General features: G+C 34.3%; 5 protein-coding genes across 8 annotated transcripts in view; 3 read left to right on the forward strand and 2 right to left on the reverse strand.

Annotated features, from left to right (window-relative positions):
- The first annotated feature begins 552 nt into the window (after nucleotides 1-552).
- On the forward strand, nucleotides 553-5,888 carry LOC144562912 (chaperone protein dnaJ 10-like). Of its 4 annotated transcripts, none has more exons than XM_078312271.1 (10): nucleotides 553-591; nucleotides 998-1,109; nucleotides 1,185-1,244; nucleotides 2,076-2,158; nucleotides 2,986-3,148; nucleotides 3,315-3,444; nucleotides 3,678-3,827; nucleotides 4,391-4,560; nucleotides 4,716-4,796; nucleotides 5,662-5,888. In XM_078312271.1, the coding sequence occupies exons 2-10, from the start codon at nucleotides 1,023-1,025 to the stop codon at nucleotides 5,740-5,742; spliced, it is 1,005 nt and encodes a 334-aa protein (XP_078168397.1). In that variant the 5' UTR covers nucleotides 553-591; nucleotides 998-1,022; the 3' UTR covers nucleotides 5,743-5,888. The 4 variants fall into 4 exon arrangements, with proteins under 4 accessions (XP_078168397.1, XP_078168399.1, XP_078168398.1 ...); XM_078312273.1 differs by lacking the exon at nucleotides 553-591 and adding an exon at nucleotides 628-650; XM_078312272.1 differs by lacking the exon at nucleotides 553-591 and adding an exon at nucleotides 735-751.
- Nucleotides 5,889-6,493: 605 nt separating this feature from the next.
- The window catches only part of PRP40A (pre-mRNA-processing protein 40A), a 45,468-nt gene continuing 31,505 nt past the window's right edge, over nucleotides 6,494-20,456 (forward strand). The window contains exon 1 of the mRNA XM_078311894.1: nucleotides 6,494-6,503. The gene's annotated coding sequence lies outside the window, so the exon portion shown is untranslated. The remainder of the gene's footprint in view (nucleotides 6,504-20,456) is intronic.
- Nucleotides 7,269-8,203, reverse strand: LOC144563429 (uncharacterized). The gene is made up of 2 exons (XM_078312905.1): nucleotides 7,832-8,203; nucleotides 7,269-7,744 (listed from the first exon to the last, which is right to left on the reverse strand). The coding sequence occupies exons 1-2, from the start codon at nucleotides 8,099-8,101 to the stop codon at nucleotides 7,661-7,663; spliced, it is 354 nt and encodes a 117-aa protein (XP_078169031.1). The 5' UTR covers nucleotides 8,102-8,203; the 3' UTR covers nucleotides 7,269-7,660.
- Nucleotides 9,459-13,325, reverse strand: LOC144563438 (DHHC-type zinc finger family protein). The gene is made up of 9 exons (XM_078312911.1): nucleotides 13,125-13,325; nucleotides 12,683-12,796; nucleotides 12,114-12,449; nucleotides 11,963-12,031; nucleotides 11,704-11,775; nucleotides 11,122-11,250; nucleotides 10,635-10,715; nucleotides 10,207-10,374; nucleotides 9,459-10,078 (listed from the first exon to the last, which is right to left on the reverse strand). Exons 1-9 carry the CDS (start codon nucleotides 13,164-13,166, stop codon nucleotides 9,665-9,667), a joined length of 1,425 nt encoding a protein of 474 aa, XP_078169037.1. The 5' UTR covers nucleotides 13,167-13,325; the 3' UTR covers nucleotides 9,459-9,664.
- On the forward strand, nucleotides 15,422-16,094 carry LOC144562674 (uncharacterized). Its single transcript, XM_078311899.1, has 2 exons — nucleotides 15,422-15,512; nucleotides 15,615-16,094. The coding sequence occupies exons 1-2, from the start codon at nucleotides 15,482-15,484 to the stop codon at nucleotides 15,956-15,958; spliced, it is 375 nt and encodes a 124-aa protein (XP_078168025.1). The 5' UTR covers nucleotides 15,422-15,481; the 3' UTR covers nucleotides 15,959-16,094.

Below are 20,456 nucleotides of genomic sequence, written 5' to 3' on the forward strand. Positions count from 1 at the left end.
TCTGTATATAAATTCCTCGAGAGAATGGACTAAGAAATCTAAAATGAGAAACATACAAGGACTTATTTGAAAAGCAGAAATGTACTGTTATCTGCAAAAAAATCTGCTGTTATTCATAGGGATAACAGGACCCTGTTATTCAGATCCCATCCGTTGAAATTTATCAAGATTCGGGTACAGAAACCTTTTTCATTGAGATTCGTGTTTGAGAAAACTTTAAACGGTCAAGATAGGAATAATAGGGTCCTGCGATCCCTTTGGAATAACAGCAGATTTATATCCCTGTCATCTAACCACCATTCATTGACGAGTGCGTATCCTCTGAGATATCTCATATTTTGCTTGACCGACGTGTCCGGTTCCTATTCGGGGGTAACGTGGGGGCCAGCATTATTTTAGCTTTGAGATTCGTGCAGTACGTATTGTAACGGTTGAGATTTTCCAGAAAGTCACGCAAAATATGAGATATCTCAGAGAATGCGAATTCTTCATTGTCCTCCTCGCTCTAAGAACTGAGAAGCTTGGCGGACTTCAATCAAAAAAAAAAGAGAAGCTTGGCGGACACTTTCTCGTTCTCTCTCTCTCTCTCAGGTGAATCTCTGATTTCTCTCGCTTGTAGTTTACCTTTCTTTTGCTAATCTGTCGTTTTGGTACTGCCTTTTTTCTATTATGCTATTCTTATCCGATCCTAACTTAGCTAATTACAACTACTGGGAGATGTACAGGCGATCCTTTTGTTTGATTTCTAATGGTGATGAATCTATGAATTTCAAATATTTTTTTAACCTATTCTTATCAGATCCACATTTGAAACTGAGGAGGAATTTAGAGAATATCGAATTTTACTTCCAATTGTGCAATTTCACCCCAATCAGACCAAGTAAACCCTAAGTTTGTATCATTCATTCGGTACATAAATTTGGCCTATATCAAAAGGAGAAACAAAATGTATAGCTTTCTCAAATTGATTTACTCCTTCCTTATCTTTTCTTTTCAGGTTTTTTTAGGTGGATAAGGCAAACATGGTGAAGGATACAGAATATTATGATATTTTAGGTGTTAGTATAGATGCATCAGCTGCAGAAATAAAGAAGGCATATTATCTCAAGGTGCCACTAAAAACCACCCTGTTATTTCTCATAACAATAAAATTTGAACTCATCTGATAGTTTCATTTTCTTCAGGCAAGGTTGGTACACCCAGATAAAAATCCAGGGGACCCACAAGCTGCCCGCAATTTCCAGGTTTCTATCCTTTTTAATTGCTTTAAGTAACAGTTTTCTCTCTTTACCATACCAGTAAGACCTAATACCAGTGTTTACCTTAATACACATACGTCTGATAACTTCTCTGATGCTGATAAGGTCAAATTGAGTGCATACTGTTAAGTAATTAAATTGACTCGACATTTATTTTTGGATATAAATCATTAGATTTGGCACTAACTAACAGTGTATTTGCTGTCTGAATAAGCAACGCAGCATCAGTGACTCAGTGACTCAGAACTTAATTGTGAAGTCACATTTGTTACTGCAAATAAGTTAATTAGTCAAGAAAGGCTATCATTACAAGGAGGGTTCTGATGCTGTTGCTAGGACCTATCCTTTGCACTAATTTTTCATAATCCAAACAATTAATTTTCATGAGCAATGCATCCAAGTAAAATTTTATTTTGTATTTGTTTTCGAGATGCCGAAAAATGAACACACTAAAATTCATATAACACATCTACTTGATCCATTCATTCATGAACTCTTGATCTTGTGTGAAACCAGTACATTAGGGCAGCTAATTCAGCCCCTCCAAATCTTTCCACCCCTGTGCGAAATGAACTAGAAAAATCTATAAAGCTTGCTGTGGACATATTTGCTTTTGAAGGAAAATAAGATCAGCAATTCAGTTTTGACATTTTGATTTTGGATTTTATAATATTATTGCAAAAGGTTGAAGGTAACTTATAACACCGGAACCCTCCAATATCTTTATAAAAGTCAAATTTAGTTTAAATCCTTTCTTCACTTTTTCTGAAATTCTACTCTAAAATTTACTTGAAACTCACTGATTACGTTGAATAGGTACTCGGAGAGGCTTATCAAATACTGAGCGATCCCGCAAAAAAGGAAGAATATGATAAATTCGGGAAAGAAGGCATTTCCAAGTAAGATCTTCTCCTTTTTAATTTCTTTTCCTTACATCCTGTCGTAAAAGTCTTTATTTTACTATTAGCTCCACCACATCTCTATTTGACTGTGCTAGAACTTGAAAAACTTTCCTTTTCTCTCTAAACTGGATCCTGCATCCTGATACTGGTACTTGTGCCAACTGATGCATGATATACTCTAGTTTGTATTGGCTCCAAACCTAGCATGACCAGTAGTCCAGTACAGTGTCAAAATCCAACACTTGAATCTTTTGGATACTGTACAAAATCCAAAACTATATCCCTGTATAGAGTAGAACTAGGGTGTTCTTAAGTTCACCAAGCTCCTTGATGAACTCAAGTTTAAAACCTATTGAATCGGCTTCAAATGACGAATCCAAACCGTTGAATCCCACCTACCTCACGAGTGATGCATCTACATGTGAAAATTTTAAACATTTGAATTAATTTAGTATAAAGTCAAGCGGTCAAAATTAGAATGTTAATAAATTAATTTTAATGCATTCATTTTTTTAACCTTTTTTTACCACTTGACACTATGCAAAATTAATTTAAAAATTAAAAAAGTTTACATGTAGACGCATCACTCGTAAGGTAGGCAGGTTTCAACAGTTTGGATTCGTCATTTGAAGCTGATTCGATGGATTTTAGACTTGAGTTCACCAAGAGACTTGGTGTACTTAAGAACACCCTAGTTCTACTCCCTTGTATATGCATATTGTCAATCAGTACCAATGGTACAAACAGAAAATATTCAAGACCATTGTTTTGGATGAAAAATATGTCTAAATTTTTTAAATTTATGTTTAAAATGATAATTGTAGTGATTCGATGGTTGATCCTGGAGCTGTGTTTGGGATGGTTTTTGGAAATGACTACTTTGAGGATTATATTGGACAGCTTGCACTGGCATCCATCGCATCAAATGAAATTGCGGAGGAGGCTCAAGGCCCAGAGGGCAAATCCAAAGCCCAAGAAAAATTGAAGGTTACAAATATATTCTTACAAGTTAAAAAATATTTTTAATTATTGTTACTATACTTCTTTTGGAAATGGAAAATCCGTAATTTAACATTTGCTGTTGATGTACAAAAGTTTACAATGCCAATGAAGAACATATAGTTTAAATTTTCTATCCCTGAAATAATTATAGGAGATTCAAAAGGAGCGGCAGAAAAAGTTGATTGAAAGCCTGAAGGACCGTCTCCAGCCTTATGTTTTAGGCCAACACGATGAGTTTGTAAAATGGGCTAATGCTGAGGCTCAACGCCTCTCTCAAGCCGGTAAAATATTTGTTTCGTTCTTTGTTATTCAGGATTATCACTATGCTCCTATGAAAGATGCTTATGGCAGGAATGAGATGTTTTGCTTAGTATAGAGATGGATGATATAACGGTTCAATCATTAAATTTTGCACTTGTGTAAATTATGGTAATCATCTCATTTTTGCTAGGATAGCAATTAATTTTTTTTGAATAGGAAGGGTAATTTGTAAAATCACTTGTAACTATTGCAGCTTTTGGGGAGGCAATGTTGCACACAATAGGGTATATATATGTACGAATGGCAGCAAAAGAGCTTGGAAGGAACTTGTTAATGCCATTTATCGCTGAATGGGTAAGAGATAAAGGCCACCACATCAAGTCCCAAGTCAATGCTGCTTCAGGTACATTTTTTTCTATACGAAGGGGGAATTTTTTGCTTATTTCTATAAAAATTGAAAGTATCATGTTCACCCTGACAAAACATGAAACTATATTGTTTGCCTGTTTTGAATTATGAAAAGCTAGTTTATACTGTGTAATTCTTAGTTCTCTACAATTATTGAAAATTCCCCTGCATATTAACTGTTTCTCATGACATAAACAATGACAATGAAACTAGTGATGAGGGTGGCAATGTCATTTTCCATGTTTTAGGAATATTGATTTTGGAGGTATATGCAATTTTGAGGTTTTGGAGGGATCCTGTAAAGTTTTTTTTTTTCAATGAGAAGAGGACAGAATACAGAAAATACAGAGAGAGGTTTTCTATGCACTTACTTTTTTGAACTGTCAATGGATCCAAACTAGTCTGATATAAAAATTATTTTATTAAGAGTTAGGAAAAATTGCAATATCTGATATTTATACCCTGCCGTTTTTGCTATATAAGGTTTATAGGGATATTTAACTCTGTTCGATTGACGATGGATGATTTACATTTGTTTTCAATTTTGGGGGTTTTTAGGTGCAATCTCTCTGATAACATTACAAGAGGGGATGAAGAAAATAGATGAAGGTGAGAACGAAGAAGCGCTGCTTAAGGCCTTAGAGGCAAAAAAAGAATCTATGCTTGGGTCCCTTTGGAAAATAAATGTCGTTGATGTAGAAACTACACTCTCTCACGTTTGCAAAGCTGTAAGTGAAGAGCTGTTATTCAAAATACCCGTAAACCCTAATTTGAAGAAATAAAAGATGTGCTGTTAGAAAATTTGCCCTGATTTAAACAAATAATAATGTACATCTTTGAAAGAAATTTGCATCAAATGAAGTGCTCCTACTTTTGGATTTAGGTTCTTAGAGATAGTTCTGTTTCCAAAGAAGTTCTCAAATTGCGGGCTAAGGCGCTAAAGAAACTGGGCACTATATTTCAAGTAAGTGGTTATTTCAACTTCTATTCTCCAAATATCCCTATGAATAACTTTTAGCTCTCTCTCTCAAGAGGGGCTACGGTGCTTTGGGAAGTAAAACACATGTTTTACTTCCCGCCCATATTTTGCGATTTCAAGTTCCAAATGGTCGATCTGAACCATTCTACATGGGGAGAGGGGGGCGTCCGACGCCCATCAGACCACTTTTGTGTTCGATGGGTTCTCTCACCGTCAGATCTGCTTTAGGATTTGCGCTCGCAATTTCGCATCTGCTTTAAAATCCGTACACACGAATCCTAAAGCAAATCTGACGGTGAGATAACCCATTGAACACAAAAGTGATCCGATGGCCATCGGACAGCCCCCTCTTCCTTCTACATGATCTCTATATTAAAATGTGATTTGCAGACCAAAATTTTTTGGGAATTTTTTACTATTATTTTAAATAGGTAGAACATCACTGTTGTTCAGAAAACCCTAGACCATAAAAAAAAGTGATTTTGTACCTATTAAAAAAATAGTAGATTCTTTTTTTCCAAAAAATGTAAAATCTTGTCTCCAGACACATTTTAATATAAATATCATGTTGAACGGTTCGGACCTTGAAATCACAAAATATGTGCGGGAAGTAAAACAGTGGGCTTTACTTCATAAAGCTCCATAGCCCATCTCCTCTCTCTATCTCTCAACCTTGCAGCGTCTGCTAAGTATCTTTCTCACAATCTTGCTCTGTCCCTCCAACTTTCTGTTTGCTCTTTAATTTTGTGGTGTTTGTATATATAAATGTATTATAGCTGCCTTTGTTACCTCTGAGAAAGCATCTTGAATCTGATATTTGTCCCTTATTTTTGTTGAATTAATATACTAGGGTGCAAAACTTACGTACAGGAGAGAGAATAGTCTTCGTGTGGAGAATGGTAGCAGTAGCACTAGTAAAGGCACATCATAAAATATTAGCAATTCTTGTTGGAAGTTGCGCTTGGTTTGTTCTTATTCGTTATTCCTTTTTTTAAACTCTGTCCGGTATGTAATTTATAACTATTAAATGTTTGGTTTATCTTAGCCTAGAAGACAGCGTACCGATTTGTCCAATCAGTATTCGGAGGTTTAATCATGGACATGTTTTGAAATGGAAAACTGTGACGATACTGAACTTGTATTAAAACCTGTATATGGATACTTTTTAATGAAATGTTTGGTGATACGTTTCGTAAGAAAAAAAGAGAGATCTGATGGCGTCGAAACTCTTCCCTCTCTTCTATAGTTTCATGGGTGTTTAGGCAGGGCGGAACTTGAAAATTTTAATAGAGGTGACTTAAAATTAAAATGTACAATTGAAGTAAGTGGAATTTGAACCAAGACATCTTAATTACAAAATAAAGCTTTAATCACTAGGTTATAATTAAATATTTTTCCCAATATTGAGGAAATTAGATTCATGTCACTTCAAAATTGTGAATTTAGAAAAATGTTATTCCAAAATTTTTCTTTTGCTAAATGTCACTCCAAATCACATTTATTCAGAAAATTGCCACAAATACCATACTAATATATAATTTTAAATAAACAATTTATGAAGTGACATAAATAGCCTTTCTCTTCTAACGCTACAGGAATAAACAATTTTAGTCTGGCCTTTTCTCCGTGGCTTCCACTTTAGAGAATACCGTGCTACTGCCCACGCCCCCTCTCCAAACCTTCCCCACTCGCTAGCTGCCTTTGGCTATCGCCGGAAAATTTAGTGGCGCGCTCTCTCCACTCTCTATCTACGTGTCTGATTCTTTCACTCTTTCTCCTCTCCTAAGCCCTAGTGATCCGACAGCTTGCTCGAGCCTTTCGTGAGCGGTAGCGTTAGCGACAACATGAAGGTCTTCAAGCTAATCGCTCTCTCGCCGCTATCTCTCTTTTTGTCCTTTCTCTCTACTCCGGGAAGTCCACAATATCTTGAAATATTGGCCAATCAAAGAGTGCTGATGGGCTAATCGACAATACTCCAAATTTAATGTTATATTGTAATTTTTCTGTAGATAAATTAGGAAGTAGCAATTGACTATTGAAATTTTTTGTGGATTGTTTGGAATGTAATGTAAAGATTATGGTTTCTGGATTGTCTTGATTGGATTGTACAATGTATTTTTCCTTACCAATTCTTATCTTTTATTCAGAAAATTGTCTTGATTGCTTGAAAACATCCTAACTTTCTATTATGAATGTAAAAACAGGAAAATTAACCTAACATCATGTTGCGCTGGTTCACTAATAGAGGTTATTTTTGTGTGTGTTTTTTTGTTGGGTGCTTGTTAGGAGTGACATGGCTTTAACAAGCTCCTGGTGTTAAAGCACACATACACTGACAAACTGATTCAACATAAATAACTCTGGTAAATATTCGAAAAAGATTAAGCATTGAAAAATTTCAAGTACAATCATAGAGTTAAATGAAGCTGGTGCATGAACAGAAACAAACAAGATATATTCAGAAAAAAAGGGCAGAGTTATATAAAACTTTTGAAGCATGAACACAAAAAACAATAAAATTTAAGTGTCATTTTACTAGCTAACAAACAAACAGCTTTTATAGAAGAAATAAACAAATTCTGGCTGTTTACTGGCGCATAGTACAGCTGCTGCTGTACTATGGATTTCATCCCTGTATTACATTACTGTGTTCCATTAGGAACACAATTTCATAGCATTCCTTTATAAGAAATAGATACATGATTTATGAATCAAGCAAATGAGGAAACTATAGAAAACTATACACAATTTCATAGCATTCCTTTACAAGAAAAATATATATAATTTTTGTACCAACTCTAGGTTACAATTGAGTAGTGTCTAAATCTATAAAGTAGTCATAATCAGATTCAATCAACAAGATTTTCTAACTTCTTGTCGATGCCTTCATCTTCCTCTCGGTTTTTCTTTTCTTTAGCAAGATCCTCTAAATGCTGAAATTAATCAAAATTTGTTACAATAATGACATTATTGATCAATTTTTTTTCTACAAAACATGGTAAATTGAACAAACAACATACCTTAGGGCAGGTTCTGATGTTATGAGGCTCTTTGGTCTGACAATAGCTGCAAGTTTTTCGCCATCTGACAATGGTCTCAGTGACAGGTTTGAAGCGTGCTGGTCTTTTCTTTCTCCCCTTGCACTGTGACAAGGGAGGATCAAGATATGTCTGTTCCTTATCTCCGTCTTCTATATCTTCTTCCTCCAGTGCTATTGTCTCGATTGGTACAGACAACTCCAATTGCTTAGTTGAACTGGTGTGAGGTAACATAAGTCTCACGTCATTCATTATATCACTAATCCTTGACCTTACAACTCTAAAGGCAGCACCAGAATTTGACACTAAGTCTTCAAGTTCTTTGAACTCAAGGCGTAGAGTGGCCACGGAGAGTAGCACGGTATTCTCTGAAGAGGAAGCCACGGAGAAAAGGCGAGACTAAAATTGTTTATTCCTGTAGCGTTAGAAGAGAAAGGCTATTTCTGTCACTTCATAAATTGTTTATTTAAAATTATATATTAGTATGGTATTTGTGACAATTTTCTAAATAAATGTGATTTGGAGTAACATTTAGCAAAAGAGAAATTTTGGAGTGACATTTTTCTAAATTCACAATTTTGAGGTAGCATAAATCTAATTTCCCCTTAAATATTTGTCATTTGTTAAGGGTGGCTAGAGTATATAAAGAGTTTAAAAAAATAATTAATTAAATTCCTGTATGTATAATTAAAATTTTAAAATCACAGGGGTGACTTAGTCACTTTTGACTAAGTCTTAGATTCGCACCCGTATTTAGGTAGCTAAAAGCTATTTTTATTATGTGCATTGAACAAATGAAAAATAGAGATTTTTTTAAGGTAACGATTGTATTAAAAGATGAAAAGGTTTTTTACCACGCCTCTAAGTACAATACAAGCAGACAATATTGAATTTGGTTAAATTTGAAAAGACAAGTGTCCAGTCCAATCCAATCTAATTTCCATTTTTAGTTAAATTAATATTATTTTTATAATTTTCTCATTATTTGGAGGCGATCTTTAAATTATAATTAAAGTTAATGACTCTGATGAGATGCTGAAAGCATGTATTATTGAATCCTGCTGATCTGGCTTCATTTACGAAATTTGTTAGTGAAAGTAAAACGTAATGTAATATGACTAATATGTTGTAACTTGATCATGTCATAGTACGTGATCACTTTTTTTTTTTTTAATGTTACATGATTAAAATGGAGTATGACAGTCACATTATGTGTGGTGACGTGATAAAACATGACATGCTAGTCACGGTTAATTATTTTTTTCAGATTTAAGTTAGTTGATAGAAAAAAGTAAAAAAACAAAAAAAAAATGTTGGAAAAATTATCACCAGATGTGATACAAGATAACTAGGTCAATTTGCATGGCGTACCGTGATGTGTTGTTTTTTTTATCAAAGGGAGACGTCACTAGATACGCAAAACATATCACGTGACATGACATGACATACCGTATCAGAACCAGTAAAGGAGTACTAATTTGGGGGCTGATTGAGGATCCATTATGATTGTATATGGGTGTACTAATATTTGAAAATGTGAAACTTCTAGTTCTACTCGCAAATAACTTGTAACATTTAAAATCTACAATACATTTTTGACAAACATACATTGCGACAAAAGCTCCAAAAGAATTACATCAGTAAACTTATATTTTACACAAAATTAAAAAACCACCACTTTGCTATCATTTGTATTGTACTTCAAAACAAAATAAGCATCACTTCTCAAAGTATGAGAAGAAAATGCACGCACATACAGGACATACAATACTTGGATTAAAGAAAAATAAAATAAGCATAAAAAGAACATAAAGATCAAGCTGGAGAGGCTTGACCTTCACCTCCATTTGGTAGAACAGAAAAGAGCACTTGCTTGGAAATATGGCTCTCCATTTCTCCTGACACCTCCATCAATTTCAAGTCAAAGTTGCTGCGGTACTTTTGCGGTTTGGGGCTCGGCGAACCTGAGATTCGCCGCCTGGGGCTTGATAGGTAGCTTCTTTGTAACGGTTGTGGGGTCATCAGGAAGCCATGTTTCGTCTCAACAGGGAGAGGCTTCAGAACCCGCATTTTCTCTCTCGCTCTCTCTGCCGCATTTAATGCTTTCTCTCGGCTCATTCTCGCAAGCTTCCATGGATTAATCTCATAATTTGTGTTCTTGTTTGATGAATTATCATTCTCTTTGTTGTTTGGTTCTTGCTCGACTTTTATCGATAACCTCTTCATGCTCTGTAATTTAAAAAAAAAAAAAACCAAAATGTCTATAACGGCCAGCCAAAATAGAATTCTCCATCAGTGTGAGAGAACCTAAAAGAATCTATTATAAATTAAAAAAAAAATGATCAATGAAATATTACTTCATATGGTTTGCTGTCGTTGCACAGCAAGCGAGAGCAGAATGTCGACTTCTCAGGTGTATCCAAATCTATGCTGTCATCGTCAGATGATTCATCTGAGTCATCAAATGCATCAAAAGATTTAGCTTCCTCTCTCATGGCCAGAATGTAGTCATATGTCCTCATTCCCTAATTAAAGCATGAATTAGCTGTAAATGTAGATTGGTATAATCGGGCAAAAAAAGTAATCACAGCAGCTGAGTGTTTTCATTTCATACATCCTACTGAAATAATAAATATTTACTGCAATTAAACTGAAATTCATGCATGCCTCTACCGAGGGTACCTCCATAGTGGTAAATAGGTCATGTTCGAATTCTTTTGTCGGGGTAAATGTGCTTTACTTCTCTGGGTATAAGAAAGAATTGATATACTATAACACGACATACCTTACGAATGAGTATGACATGGAAGAATAAAAGCTGCCCCAGTGCTGCCATGCTATATGCTGTAAACATCGCTAATAATATCTGCATTATATTACAAACCATCTTAGGGTTTCTAGTCTTCAGTGGTGTATACCAGTTAAAGCGAGTATCTGACCATGTAGAATACTCCCAGCCGGACCAAATTCAATTTGGTGCTTATTTGGAATATAGGGGGTCTGTTTTGAGATTCGTACCAGACTGAAACGGACGACTCAGATCTCATTCTACATGGTTAGGTATTGTACTGGATCTGAATTCAGTGAAAGCTAACCAAATTTGTAACTCTATTTATTTATGACTGTTAATTTATTAGTTATTTCCTAAGTGAGATGTTGACGGCCCAAGTGCCAATCAAGTCAATAAAAGCTAACCAAACAAGAACCAAATAATAGAAGGGAGCGTAGAATGATCAAATAATTTCTCAAGTAAGTAAAATTTATATACTGACAGAAAAGGTGGCAAGAACTTCTTTAGGATATGCAAAATGAAGTCTTTGTTTGGTTTCTCTGTGAATTCCTCTATTATTCACCAAGCACCTCACAAATATTGCAAGCGCCGTGCCACCTTCGATAAATAGCTGTGCCAACAAACGATCAAACAGATTTTAGGTTTTAGTTGCATGGTTAAGGGTTAATTGAATAGAAATCAAGTTAACATGAGTATCTATTGAGCAATTAACATTTTAGTGGGATATAACTTGTGTAGATAGTGCAATGCTTAGACTGCTTAGACTGTTTTTTGATTGGATATTTTTGCAAATATTGTGACTAACTGAGGCAGAATTAACATATTTTATTGCATGATCTAGGGATAGCTCTGTACTATTTTATTGCAAATATTGTGCTACCATTTTGATACTGAACTAGTCAACCCTAGTACCAGTATCTATTAGCTGAAGTTTCAGATCACTGGCATCAAGAAAAGAAAAATACAGAAAAAATAATAACGAGGCAAGTGAAGGTAGTCAACAGGTTAATAACTTGGGTATGTTACAATTAATCTGTAAGAGAGAGAAAAGGTATCAGTTTACCATTAGTAAGATGCAAGCCATTAGAAGAATGAAAGTTGTGTAGTTCTTTCTCCCAATGCAATTATTTAGCCACTGCAAAAGAGAATTTTTTTAATATATTTCTTACAAAAATAGCAAAGGGCAATTTTACATTTATCTCCGTTAACTCCAAAGTACCAAATCAAACTATAAATGAGAAAATGTGTGTCTTGACATTATAAAGGAAAGAAGGACAGTATTTTCCATAAAATAAAGAAATAAACATTGTTTTTTCACATACTCTACAATGGTGATCGAATCCATCTACACACCGATTGCATGTTCTACAATGCTTGCTCCGCAATTTGACCTGTGAACAACTTCTGAATTTAACTGAAGAATGTCGAAGAATGTGCTGTTACTTGTACAAGAAATTAAAGAATTAACCAAACCTCGCAATCACAGAGAGCACAAAAGGAGATGTCAGAGTCCATCTGACAAGGCGAAACAGCATCAGTTGTGACCACAAGTGGGAATGGCAACAGAGGATCCAGTTGTAGATTGGAGTTCCATTCCTCCAAGTAATTTCTCTTTATGAACCTCCTCAGTAACTTGTTCTCTATTCTCCTAAAGAACCTCACCACCACATGCCACAAAATTTGCTTGTAGTTCAATTTCGGGAGTTTATTTCTGGATTTAGGGTTCTTTCTTTTCCTCCTTTTGGCACTTGTATTGTCAGAAGGGTCGGTTGCTGTGCACCTTATGTAAAGAATTGCCACTGAAACAGCCTGAAAAGGAATAAAAACATAATTGCACAAACTGGTTGACCTATTTATTCCTTCTAACAATGTCTGTGCAATTGAGCTTCATTAAGTCTAGTTGTGCAAATCAAGTCGTTTTGAGCTTTCGTTTAACCTATTTCACCATCAAATTACCCACAGTTGTGCAGAAAAACATGTAAACACAAGACATGACATCAACAAAACATGAAACAAATACAAAATGATATAGTGATATTTACCAGGAAAGAAAATAGAGATAGGAGGATAATTTCGACAATTCGATTGCCAAGGTACGGTCCCAGAAATACGTAGAAAACTACCACCAAAAAGCTGAACACTCCAATCCCCACAAACTGCAATTAAATAATTAGTATAAATTGTAAGTTGAAGAAGCTCAATTAGAGTTGCAATTGAAAAAAAATTGCACAACCCTCATTCAACCTAATTTTCTTCCAAATTGGAAAAAAATTGCTCCTAAGCTGACTAAATTTTGAGCAATGAGATAGAGATAGGATATGAAATTAATAGGAAAAAATTGCATGACCCTCATTCAACCTAATTTTCTTCCAAATTGGAACAAAATTGCTCCTAAGCTGACTAAATTTGAGCAATGAGATAGAGATAGGATATGAAATTGATAGGAAAAAGTAAAGAAAACGCGAAAACTTGTGAAATTAAAACCTGGAGCGGGTGAAGCGGCAGCTGCCATCCGTGTCGCCTCATTCCTCTCTTCTCTTCTCTTCTCTTCTCAGTTTCTCGAAGAAATCATTAGAACAGAGATTGTGAAATCATTAGCTCGAAGATCTCTCTTGTTTTTGTTTGTACTTCAACGGTCGATTCTCTTTCGTTTTGAATTTTGAAACGAAGTCTTCCTCTCCTGTTATTAAAGCGAATTTTAAAAAGAGTTAGATAAGATAAAATTTTCACGAAGAAGTTTCACGCAATGTTTCTTACGAATGACGTGTCCGATTTCATGGTTTTCAATAGAGTACTTAATAAGTGACACGTCGGTGGTATAAGTGTGTATGTAAAAGTATGTATTCTTTCAGAGTGGTTTACGTGGCACATTGGATTCTGCTACACAGTGCCAAGCTCGAGTAATTCTTGCGACTCCTTTTTTCTTTTTCTTTTTTCTTTTCATAAGAACTTTGATGCACGAATAACAAAAAAGAATTGCTATTTTGAGTCTGTAATTCAGATATTTTTTAATATTAATGTGGATCTAGTTCTCACAGATTTTAAAATGAATCGGACAATTCAAATATATTAACTCAAAAGATTTTTTTTTGAGTTAATACAGAGGATAAGAATTCGTTTAGATTCTTAGGAACTTAAATTGTTTTGAAAGAAACCAAAAAAAAAAAAAAAATTGTTTTGAAAACTTAAACTGTATATGCGATGGGACGTTTTAGATTAGACATCGAATATGGATCCGACTAGGGGTGTTCATGAAACCGAATCCAACTAGCTAAGCTAAAGTTATAATTTGATTTCAAAAATAAAACCAAATCGAATTGAACGGAATCAAAGTTTTATTTCGGTTTGTTCGGTTCAAACTGAAATATATTAAATTTTTTTTATTTAAAGTAATTGATTTATAATAAAATATATTAAGAAATAAACTGGAGTATTAAGAAATAAATTGGAATATTAATAAATAAACCGAATTATTTAAAGCAATTGATTAAGAAATAAATCGGAGTGTTTCAGACCAAATTCATAATATATAAAAGTTCGGTCTGTTCGGTTATTTTGATTTTGAAAATTTCCAAACCGAACCAAACCGAATTAATAATTCGGTTTTGAAAAGAAAACCAAACCGAACTATTTGGTCCAAACTAATTCAGTTCGGTTCAAAACTGAATAAATCGGATCCAATGAACACCTCTACGGATTTAGATCGACCATCAAAACTGGGTAAATAAAATGAAGTAGAAGTGTAGAACTAATTTATGATTAAAATTATTGATCATGAAAACTGCATAAAATAAAATAGAGTAGAATTAATTTAGGATTAAAATTATTGATAAGAGTACATTAATTAGTAAATAAATAAATTTATTTAATATGTATCAAAAACGTCCAAAAAATTATTCTATTTTACTGTCAAATACCACAAAATCATAATTCCAATATCACACAGATATATAATTGAAATGAAATTATCAGCATATATTATTATCTCGAAGAGAAATATATATAATTGAAGACGCAAAATTTGGCCTCTCAAATTGTGTCGATCGATTCCTACGTATCATCTTGTTTGTTTATTTCGACCAGAACTTGCGAGTAGGTTCGATGTTTTTGGTGTTTGAAACTGTTTCATTTGCTTTAATTTGTGTGTTCTGTTTTAAGTCATATATTCATCAAAACTTAAATATCTTATCAAAATAAAATGTCGCAGATCATGAGACCAGCAGTGAGCTCTAGCTCAACCAAATTCTGAATTTGTAGTCATGTGAACACCCAAACTTCAAACTTAATTAATTAATTAATTAGCCCAAATGCATCAACCTAATTAACCTTCCAGAAAGCAAATTTCGGTGTGAGAAGATATTTATATATAGTTGGAATTTACGAGAGGAAAAGAAGCCGACAAAGAGAAAGGTACATGGCTAGTCATCTTGCAATTAAGCACCACGCGGCAAGCTTGGAGAATGCTCCAAATTAATCTCCAAAAGATAAAATTAATTAATTAATTAATTTGCTCTGACTGCCGACTGGGAGTCCTTTTTTCTCGGAACGAATCTCAAAGCGTAAAGTGAAGGAAATGTTGTGCAGTACCTGAGAGGATATTGATCGTCGACCAACATACACGACGTGGCCTTTTTTTCTTTAACACGTGTCACCTTCTCCCCATTGGGTCCATTTATACTACATGGTACATGCACACGTTGCTCTCTTTGCAAAAATATCCTTTCTCCTTCTCATCCCTATTTAAACACCCCCCATCCCTCTTAACAGCTAACAAAACAACACTAGCTACTTCACTACACACTTAATCAATCGATCTAAATCCACAGAAAGAGATAGAAATTATGGCTCAAGCAGGAAGAGTTGATGAATATGGTAATTTATTAAATCCTTTCTTGTTTTCTTAAATTTTTACTTCTTTTAATTATTTATCGGGGCCTTAATTAATTTGTTTTGTATTTTCTATTTATTGTATAGGTAATCCGATTGGTCACACCGGGGCCACAGGTGGAATGGGTGGGCACGGCCATGGAACTGGAGAGTGTGGTACCGGTACAGGCGGCGGAACTGCGACCACAAATGTGACAGAGATGATTAAGGAGAAGCTCCCTGGGGCCCACAAATCTGGCACTACGACCACAACGGGTCCGACTGGAACCGGAACTGGAACCGGAGCACACGGAACTGGAACCGGAGCACACGGAGCACACGGAACTGGAGCCGGAACCGGAACGGGAGCATACGGTGAGGGGAAGGAGAAGAAGGGGATAATGGAGAAGGTGAAGGAGAAGCTCCCTGGTGGGCGCGCAACAATGAATTAATTATAATTACAGTACAAGTGTTTTATGGGGTTTTAAATAAAATAAAATAAAATAAATGGATGTGGGGGGTTGCGGATTACTGCTTGTATATTAATTAAGTTGTAATCTTATTTTCTCAAATCTCAATGATGCATGGATGGAGATGCACAATTTTTAGAGCTTTGAGATTAGTAATTGAATTGGGCTTTAATTAGTCCAAATCTGTCTGTAGCCTTGCCCTTGAACACTCAATGGTAATTATATAATTAGTTTAATTAATTTTGATGAACTTACACATTAATTATGTCATATGCTAGCTGTATAGTGTATATCCTTTATTTTGATGAACTTAGTTTAATTTTGCATGCATGCACACACGACAAGTTAATTAATTTGATGGACGGACTTTGGGACTATCTGATTTAATTTGTACGCGCGTTTTAAGATCTGTTCATTCGGTTTTGATATTTGATATTTGTATGCAACTATGCATGCATCTGCAAAAAATTAAAAAAATTATACGCACGGATCTTAAAGCAGATTAGACAGTTTTGACTTTTGAAGCCTATCAAACTCAAAATTAATTATTAGTTCTTATAAACATATATCAAACCCACTCCACAGTACTCTTTAATGAGCAAATTAAACTAGTTTCATATATACTTGTCCAAATCGTACGTTTTCCCATTTTATTTGCTGCATGCGTGTCTGTCTGTTTAGAGCAGACATAAAATATATAGCAAGGCTTTATTTGTCTATCGGATCGACCATGTTACGCTATATATATATATATATATATATATATATATATATATATATATATATATATATATAGGACTTGGCTACGGTGCTATGGGTAGCTAAGAGGTCTTCCGTGCTACGGCTTAATATTCGACTTTTTAAAATTCTAACAGTCGATCCGAACTGTTCATCTTGTTCTCCATATTAATATGTGCTTGGAGACCAAATTTTACATTTTTTTGGAAATTTTTTACTATTTTTTTAGATTTATTGAAAATTGCTGTTTTTCAGACAAATCTGGACCATAAAAAACAGCGATATTCAATAAATCTAAAAAAATAGTAAAATTTTTTTTCAAAAAATGTAAAATTTGGTCTCCAAACACATATTAATATGGAGAATAAGATGAACGGTTCGGATCGACCGTTAGGATTTTGAAAAGTCGAATATTGAGCCGTAGCACGGGAGGCCTCTTAGCTACCCATAGCATATTAGCCAAACGACCAATCCGAACCGTTCATCTTGTTCTTCATATTAATATGTGCTTGGGGACCAAATTTTACATTTTTTGGAAAATTTTTACTATTTATTAAGCAATTTTTAAAGTCGCTGATCTATCCAGAAAATTTTACTGTTTTTTACTGTTCACAGCAAAACAGCAATTTTCAAAAATGCTTAATAAATAGTTAAAAAATTCCAAAAAATATAAAATTTGGTCTCCAAGCACATTTCAATATGGATTAAACATCTAACGGTTCAGATCGGTCATTTGGACTTTAAATCTGTGATTATAGTGCAATGCATAAGGGGGTTCATGCATTGCAATGCACCATAGCCCATCTCTCTCTCTCTATATATATATATATATATATGACTAATATAAATTTGCACATAAATTTCACCAAAATAAACATATATCTTAATAAATAAGGTTTAGATGTTATAGGTAGCATAAGGCATTATATACTATTATATTGTCTCAAAATCTATCGTATATATATTTCAAACTTCGATCTAAGTAGCTCATTAAATTACTTATATATATAATGAACTTGTATAATATCAATTTTTAGATGTGTTCATCGGTTCGCACAACAAGAATGAGACGCTTTTCGCGAGGATAAAAAATTGACTTTTTGCAACGGACAACTCTCATTGTTCAGTTTTTTCTTTTTGCGACTGACGACCGTCATAAAAGTGTTTTTTCCCTCGCAAAAAATGTCTACTTTGTTGTAGTGTCGGTACGGTTAAAATCGAAATAAAATAGACAAACTAAAGTTTTATTCGGTTTTACAAAATAGAACCGAACCGACTAAATTAAATTCATCAACCAATTAAAATCAAATCAAAGTAAATTTCAGCTTGTTCGATTAAACCGAACAAACCAAAGTATTTTGATGAAGGATTCATTTGCAAATTTCATCAAGTCATTTTCAGATTTTTTTTTTTTTTCCTTCTCCTTACATTCATGAACCCAATCTGTCTCATATACATGTATTAAAACACGTATATGATATTTACAAGAACCAATTTATTTCCGGCTCCAAATAATTAACATAACAAAAACCCTTTTAATTGATAAAACAATACTCTATATATACCCTGAACAAGGTAGATTTAGGTAAAGAAGATAGGAGTTATCATGAAGAAGTGACAAATTAAATCAAAACCGGTCGCAAAGGACAGGTGCCGGTCTGAAACAAAAGAAGGGAGAAATCAGAATAAAGAAGCACACGCGAGACAATGCACATTTACATATATATATATATTCTGCTAAATAAACACTTCAATAAACATATATATATATACTTGCATCTTAGATTTTTTTTTATTTTATCATGAACTTATTTTTAATGCTTAAAAGCTGATTTCATAAGTTCTGGCCTTCTCGTGAAGTTTATTTTTTATCACAGTTTGGAAAATAGTATACACCTCAAGTCTTGAGTTGTCCGGCCATGATCTAGATCAAATACAAGGAAAGCAAAAATTAGCGAGTTGAAATGATCGATAATGGACTGAGAATCAACGAAAATACAGGAAATACAGGAAATTAGATCAACGAAAATTGTCAAGGAACTCCTCTCAGCCCATGTTTTTCCATCAGGGATGGTGGTGTTCCGGCCATCCTAGTGGTCGCCTGCCTGCCAACAAAATTGGATTGTACCTGTGTTGTGAAGCGCAACATCGATCGTGCAAGAGGGGCTTCGGCAATTTGATGGTTGATCAGCAGGGTGAAGCGACGGGAGCAGTTCAGTGATTTGACCCGGTGAGAGAGTGGGTTCGGCGATTTGAGCGGGAAGAGGGGGGCTGGGGAAGTGGAGAAGACACAATCACACAAAGAGAGGGCTGGGGAGTGAATAGATTGATGGGGACGGTGGTGTTCGGCACCACACAAGGGATTAAAATTTAAGTGGAGCTAAGGAGCACTTGTTCAGTAAAATCGGATTAAGAAAAATGTGATAAGTAGACAAAAAAAAGGTGCTAAAGAAGCTTAATCCAAAAGAAATAGTGCCTTAAGAATTGAAACAAGAGAGGCTTAAGCTTGGGAAGTTGGGCAAAAAGAGCAAAAGTTAATCCTCACTAATGAGAGGTTGTTCGGACGGATTAACCTTCTAAGGAGTCCAAAGAAAGTCTAAGGAGGCTTAAGGAGGGGTTGCCGAACACCCATGACGAGATTTAGCGGGACTAGGGTTACGTAACTTTGTTCAGTTCGGTTAAAGTGATTTTCAGAATTTAAAAACCGAACCAAATTAAAAAAACCGAATAACTTCAAGATTTCAACCAAACCGGACCAAATAAACTAAAAAACCGAACCATTTAAACCAATTTTTTTGATTCGGTTAAAAACCAAATAAACCGGACCCGATGAACACCCCTACCAATTTTTACTATTTTTTATTTTATTTAAGATATTTTATGATTTATAAAAAATGACAAAAAAAAATCTAAAATATCATATTTTATGATTTATAAAAGATGACAAAAAATAACTTAAAAATAAAAAAATGTCAATATTATAGATCATTTTTTGTCATCTTATATAAATCATAAAAAATAATAAAAATTAATATTCTACAAGTTCATTATATAAATAATTTAATGAGTCATTTAGATCGAAGTTTTAAGTTTATATGATAGATTTTTCATATAATAACATGGAAGGCCTTGTACTATCCATAACACTCAAGTCTTGCTCTATTTTAATTTTATATTTCATAAATTTCTTGCACAAAACACATTTGTGCTCAGTAAAAAGGATACACGCTACTACCCGAACAAACTATCTAGAATTATGCATTTGTTGGTTGTTATATATATGTGCATATTCATGTTTTAAATTAATTGAAACCTCATTTGTAGTCATGGCCCAAATTAATTAATCCAACAAGTGAACACCCAAACTTCAAACTTAATTAATTAATTAATTAGGTACCAACCCCCAATTTAGCCCAAATTCATCAACTTCACCTTCCACAGTTGCCTTTCGCTTTCGGTGTGAGAAGATATTATAGTTAGAATTTACGCGAGGAAAATAAGAAGACAAAAAGAAAGGTACTCATGCTTGGCTAGTCATCTTGCAATTAAGCGCGCACCACGCGGCAAGCTTAGAGAATGCTCCAAATTAAATTAATCTCCAAAAGATAAACTTAATTAATTAATTTGCTCTGACTGCCGACTGGGAGTGTAATTAACATCAAATTAATTAATTATCGAATCATCTAGCTAGATTTCTCGTCGACATGGTCCGAGTCAGAGGTACCTGAAAAGGAAATCTTTT

This window comes from Carex rostrata, chromosome 12 (assembly GCF_964058835.1).
Source record: "Carex rostrata chromosome 12, lpCarRost1.2, whole genome shotgun sequence".
NCBI lineage: Eukaryota > Viridiplantae > Streptophyta > Magnoliopsida > Poales > Cyperaceae > Carex > Carex rostrata.